The sequence below is a fragment of the Panthera leo genome, chromosome D4, assembly GCF_018350215.1.
Source record: "Panthera leo isolate Ple1 chromosome D4, P.leo_Ple1_pat1.1, whole genome shotgun sequence".
Lineage (NCBI taxonomy): Eukaryota > Metazoa > Chordata > Mammalia > Carnivora > Felidae > Panthera > Panthera leo.
In genome coordinates this window covers 86,476,476-86,481,610 of record NC_056691.1, presented here as the reverse complement: position 1 = coordinate 86,481,610, position 5,135 = coordinate 86,476,476, and the positions used below count along the sequence as shown (strand labels likewise).

Genomic DNA, 5,135 nt, shown 5'->3' with positions numbered 1-5,135 from the left:
CATGGACACTGCCACCCAGCAGTGGGCCCATAGGGGGCTGGCAGAAGGAAAGGGACCACCTCTGGTGACACTCTGTGTCTGGCATGGTCTCCAGCTGGGCCACCTTCTGCTTCACCCACTGTGCACCCCGCTATTGCAATCTTCCAGCATCCACGGGGTCTGATAAGGTAGGGGTGACAGCACCTCAGCCCCCCAACCCTCTCCAGCTCCCTGGGCCTGGGCCTCTGCCATTGGACCTGCTTCAGGTGGCTGGACATGAGTGTGAGATGTGCCCCCTCAGTGTGCTGGGAGGCAGGGGCAAGTGAGGGCAGCTGCTGGTCTGGGGCCGGGCCTGGGGTTGGGAGCCAGGAGTGTTTAGTCAGAGCTGGACTCTGCTTCTGTGGCCTTCATCCCTTCCAGGGGACCACAGTTCCTGGGAGGGATGCTAATAGGAGCCTGCCTTTTGATCTTTATCCCCCTCAAAGGGCCCAGAAGTCAAGGAGCACAGACTTGGGACCGGGGGGCATGTGTTTATTAGCAACAAGGAGGGGTCCTGTGAATAGGGCAGCCTGGGAAGCAGCTGGTGGGCTGTGCAGTGAGAAGGGTCCCCTGGCTCTCTCACTGGTGTCCAGGCTGGTGGGGACAGCTGGGCAGTGCCGTGGGCAGAGATTGGCGAGAGGGGGATGGGGTGGAGAGAGCCCGAGGGCACCTGAGAGGGCGTCAAGGGAATAGAGAGGGCAGCAGTGCTGGGCAGGTGGGACAAAGGCAGACCTGGAACCCCCTCCCAGCTGCACCCCGGCTCCCATCAGCCCCCTCTGTAGCCATACTTACCACACACTTGCTCACTTATATATGCACTCATCTGTGGGGGACAGAGTGGTCAGCATGGGCAGGGGTGTGGGGGGGATCCCTGACCTCCAGGGCCCCTGCACTGCCCCTGGGCTACCCTGGGCCTCAGCCTGGTCCGGCCACAGAAGCTCCGGGGCTCCTTTCATAGATGGTACAGAAGAGGGTTGGAAGATGGGGCAGGGGACTGGAGGAGAGGCCTGAGGACAAGCAGACCTGGGTGACACCCGTTCTCCAAAGGAGGCAGGTGAGGCCCAGCCACACTCCTGTTTGGGCACCAAGCCTTCTGCCTGTTTACCTGCTCAGTCCTGACAGACCCTCAGGATTTGGGAGGCACCCGCCCAGGCCAGGCTGCCTGAAGACAAGGGCACCTCCTAAGTCAGTGGTGAGCCAGTCCCAGGGCAAAGGGGGAGGTGGCCAGGCAAGGAGACTGAGGAAGCTTCGCCCCATGCCTGCAATTCTCGTGTGGGCAGGCCCGAGCTAGGGTGAGGGAGGAACACTAGGGGCCCAGAACCCTGATTGTGGCAGGGTCTTCCTGAACCTGAAGTGGCTTCTGGGCCTCCAGTGACCACAGCAGGGCTCTGCCTCCCTCCTCTCCCCCGTTCCTTAGTGAAGCAACATCAGGCCTGGACAGTCCCCATGGGCCCTTCTCCTCTCCCCAGCTGGTGATTACCGTTGGGGATTGGGAAGATGATGTGGTCATCGGTGAGGCCCAGGGCTTTGGCAAAGCTGATGAAGTTTTCCTTTAGCTCATGGGTCAGCTCCTTGGTCCTCCCTGTGGCCAAGATGGCTGGTGAGTGGCTGGCGAAAGCTCCATGAATATTGTGGAACCCTTGAATGATGCCTCAGACCCCTCCCTCCTGAGGGGTCTGTGGAAAGACCTCTCTCCTGCCTCCCAGGGCTCAGAGTGAAGGGGACCTTGGGGGCTGGGTGTCGTGGGCCTCTTCTCCCCCAGCACGAACAAGAGCCGGGTCCCAGGGGGTAAGACCCACCATAGAGGGTGACCATAAAGAGCTCCTGGTTTTTGTAAGCTTTCTTGAAGAAAATCATGGCAACCTGGTTGTAGTCTGTGGCCACCACTTGTACAGTGTAACTCTGGATTCCAGGGTAACCTGCATGGGGGACAGTGAGGGATCAGCCCTCCCGGCAGAGGGAGCTGTTGGTTCCTCCCCTGGCACCACAGGATGGTGTCTGTGTGGAGGGGCAGGGAGGTCCTTGCCCATGGAGACCTACTGCACTCAGGACTCACGCTCAATGTTGCCCAGGTTGAATTGGCCTGGCTGGAAACTTGGGAGGAAAGTTGTGATCCAGTGGTCACAGCGCTGGATCCTGTGGAAGCAAGAGATGGGTGGGTAAGAGGGTGACACCCCACCCTGCCACAGCAGGAGGCCTGCACGCCACCCCTCAGATGGGCCTGTCTCTTCCCCGCTGAGCCCATCCCTGCCTGTCCCTGCCTACTCTGCCCTGAGCCACCTGAGCTGCTCAGACTCTCCCTCTGCATCTACTGTCTTCCTTCTTCGAGGCTGTTTCCCCTTGGTGGCCTTCCCTCCCTACTTTCCCCTTCACCTGCAGCATTTGTCTCCTAATTTTTTTTAAAATTTTTTAAATGTTCATTAATTTTTGAGACAGAGAGAGAGAGAGAGAGAGAGAGAGAGAGCCTGAGTGGGAGACGGGGGAGAGAGAGAGGGAGACACAGAATGCAAACCAGGCTCCAGGCTGTGAACTGTCAGCACAGAGCCCTACACAGGGCTCAAACTCAAAACTGTGAGATCATAACCTGAGACAAAGTCAGAGGCTTACCCGACCGAGCCACCCAGGGGTCCCCTATGCCCTATGCCTATCTTATGGCTTCCTGCTATAACCTCTCCTTGGGGAATCAACAGAGGCTCCAGTCTGCTGGATGCCAAAGACTCCCTTAGCTGCTGGGCCAACCCTGACCTCTCACCTGCATCCCATCTGGTCCCCTGGGAACCCAGAGCTGATCCCCCACACCTGCCCTTCTTCTGCTCCTTCCATGACAGATGCTCTAGCCCCATCCCCAAGTGCCAGAGCCAGAAGCCCAGGGGCGCTGCGCAATCCTTGGCTCTCCTCTCTAGGTCCTAATCTGCCCCTGCTCTGGTCATCTCCCACCTATGACTGATCAGCCTCCTGGGCTGCACACCATCATTCCTCTCTCTGCTCCAGCCACACCTGCTCTCCACCAGTACCTGAGGCGCCTGCCAGGGTGGCCACCCCCCCACCCTCCAGACTGCTCATCAGCTCCTGCTCAGGGCAGCCATGAGATGGCTTGTTATTTCTTGAAGAAGTGGCTCTCTCTGACTCAGTCCAGCAGCCCTGCCACGAAGGTCCCAGGTCTCCTGACGCAAGTTGGTTTCTCAAGGCCCAGCCCACAGACCACCTCCCTGGAAGCCCTGGACAAAGCTCAAGGTGGGATTCCAGGCTGGATCCACCGACCCTCCTCCCATTCTAGGACACTCCGAGCTCTCTTTGTCTTGTCATTGATGACCACTTTTGTCCAACCCCAGTACTGTTTTGTGTCTGTGCTGGAATGACCAAGAAATGTTGATTTAGTAAATGAAAGAAGGAATAAATACAGGGATCCAGTACCCAGCGGTAGGATGAATTATCATCTTTCAGCTATGGTCAGCCCTCGGCTATGACATCAGTCTGCCTCTTGGACCCCCACGGCAGCCCTCTGGGCCCCCCATGTTCCCCTAGGAGGTGATGGATCTCACCAGGGCAGGACAAAGGTGACATTGTAGCTGTTGTCTTCGTTCAGCTCATAGGTGATGGTGTACATCTTCAATTGGCTGTGTTTTTCTTTATGAATTTCCTTCCCTGCCAGTCCTAAGACGTACCATTTCCCCTGGAACTACAATGGGGGCTGATGATAGGCAGAGCCAGGAGCAGCCCCAGGGGGCCCTCCTGCTCCATCCCTGCAGGCACCTCTAGGCAGCCTGGGCCTCAACTAGAAGCCCCTCTAACTGGGCTGCTGGGACCCAGACTGGCCACACAGGCTGGGCTGATGAGCCTGGCAGGAGCTGGAGACCATCAGGCCAAGCGGGAGCCCTGAGTGTGTCAGAGACAGGGTGACACTTGGCAAGTGGTCAGCTGGCATCCCTGAGCCTCAGTTTCCTCATCATGTAGAGGGCCTGAAGATGTTCCCACCTTGCAAGGACTGCAGGGATTATGGAAGAGAGTGTAGACCAGGGGAGTCTGCTCAGCTGACCCTCTTGTCAGCAAGGTTGCGTGGGGATGGGGGCATGGGGTGTGCCTTCCATCAGGGCACCCGAGAGCAGATGGAGCTAAAGCCTGAGCCCATCCTGCCTCTCCTCCCCTCTGTTTACACTCTTCCCAGGGCCTCCATGCACCTAGCCCTCCCAGGCCCCTTACCAGCTCATTTTGGAAGTCAGGCTGCAGAGGGACCCTGTGCAGAGGTGGGGTTGGGATCAGGTTTGGGGTGGAATCCTGGGCCTGGGTCTGCAGGGTCCCTAGCAGGACAAGGCCCAGCCACAGGAGACCTAGGGCCATGACTTCAGGGCTGAGGAAGCTGGCACCACTCCAGATATTCCCTGAAAGAGGAAATGAATGAAGATCCTTCTGGGGGATGCTATTTATGGTCTCTGTGGCCAATGGCTCACCCCAGGGTGGAGCGACTTATCCTTTGCCAAATCCTGGAAGGGTGAGACAATTGCCAGCAACTCGTGCTGAAGATCATGGCAAGCTCTCTGCTCTTTCCCCCAGGTCAGGATTATGCAAGATGAGGGGCCATAAGTTCTGGGAGGTGAGAGGGTGCATTCCCCATATCTCCACATCTCTGGCGGGGACTCTCTTCACAATCTCTTCTCCCTGGTTATCACTGTGTGTGGTCATGGGTCTCTGATCTGGACCAGCTGTCATCTCTGACCTCTAGGAGCCTCTCAGCTGGGGCCTAGGTGCCTGGTGGATTAAGTGTGGTAGGGCCCCCTTCCTGCACCTGATGAAAACAGAGAATGCCTCGCATCAACAGAGCCCATGCTGCTTGTGGTTCTCCAAAGGGAAGGGAAGGGAAGGGTAGGGAATGGGAGATAGTTGAAAGAGGACATTCCTGGTAGGGTAGGACAGAGTGTGCCCTGTGCTGCTCATGGAGCCCAGATCCTGGCCCTCCCAGGTACCCACCCCAGGCCCTGGCACCCTTCCCCTCCCCTCCCCAGAGAAGGCTTGCTGGGGAGTGCTCCTGATGAGGGAGCATAAGGCAAGCTGAGGGCAGACCACATGCTAGCATGCTCCCCGAGCCAGAGGTGGGATCTGTGTGACATTCCTCAGGCACT

At 58.0% G+C, this 5,135-nt stretch overlaps 1 protein-coding gene across 1 annotated transcript; it reads right to left on the bottom strand.

Annotated features, from left to right (window-relative positions):
• Window positions 1–821: 821 nt before the first annotated feature.
• Window positions 822–4,356, bottom strand: LOC122204402 (neutrophil gelatinase-associated lipocalin-like). Its single transcript, XM_042911841.1, has 6 exons — window positions 4,219–4,356; window positions 3,561–3,697; window positions 2,075–2,154; window positions 1,818–1,937; window positions 1,499–1,600; window positions 822–841 (listed from the first exon to the last, which is right to left on the bottom strand). The coding sequence occupies exons 1-6, from the start codon at window positions 4,354–4,356 to the stop codon at window positions 822–824; spliced, it is 597 nt and encodes a 198-aa protein (XP_042767775.1).
• Between the last annotated feature and the right edge of the window lie 779 nt (window positions 4,357–5,135).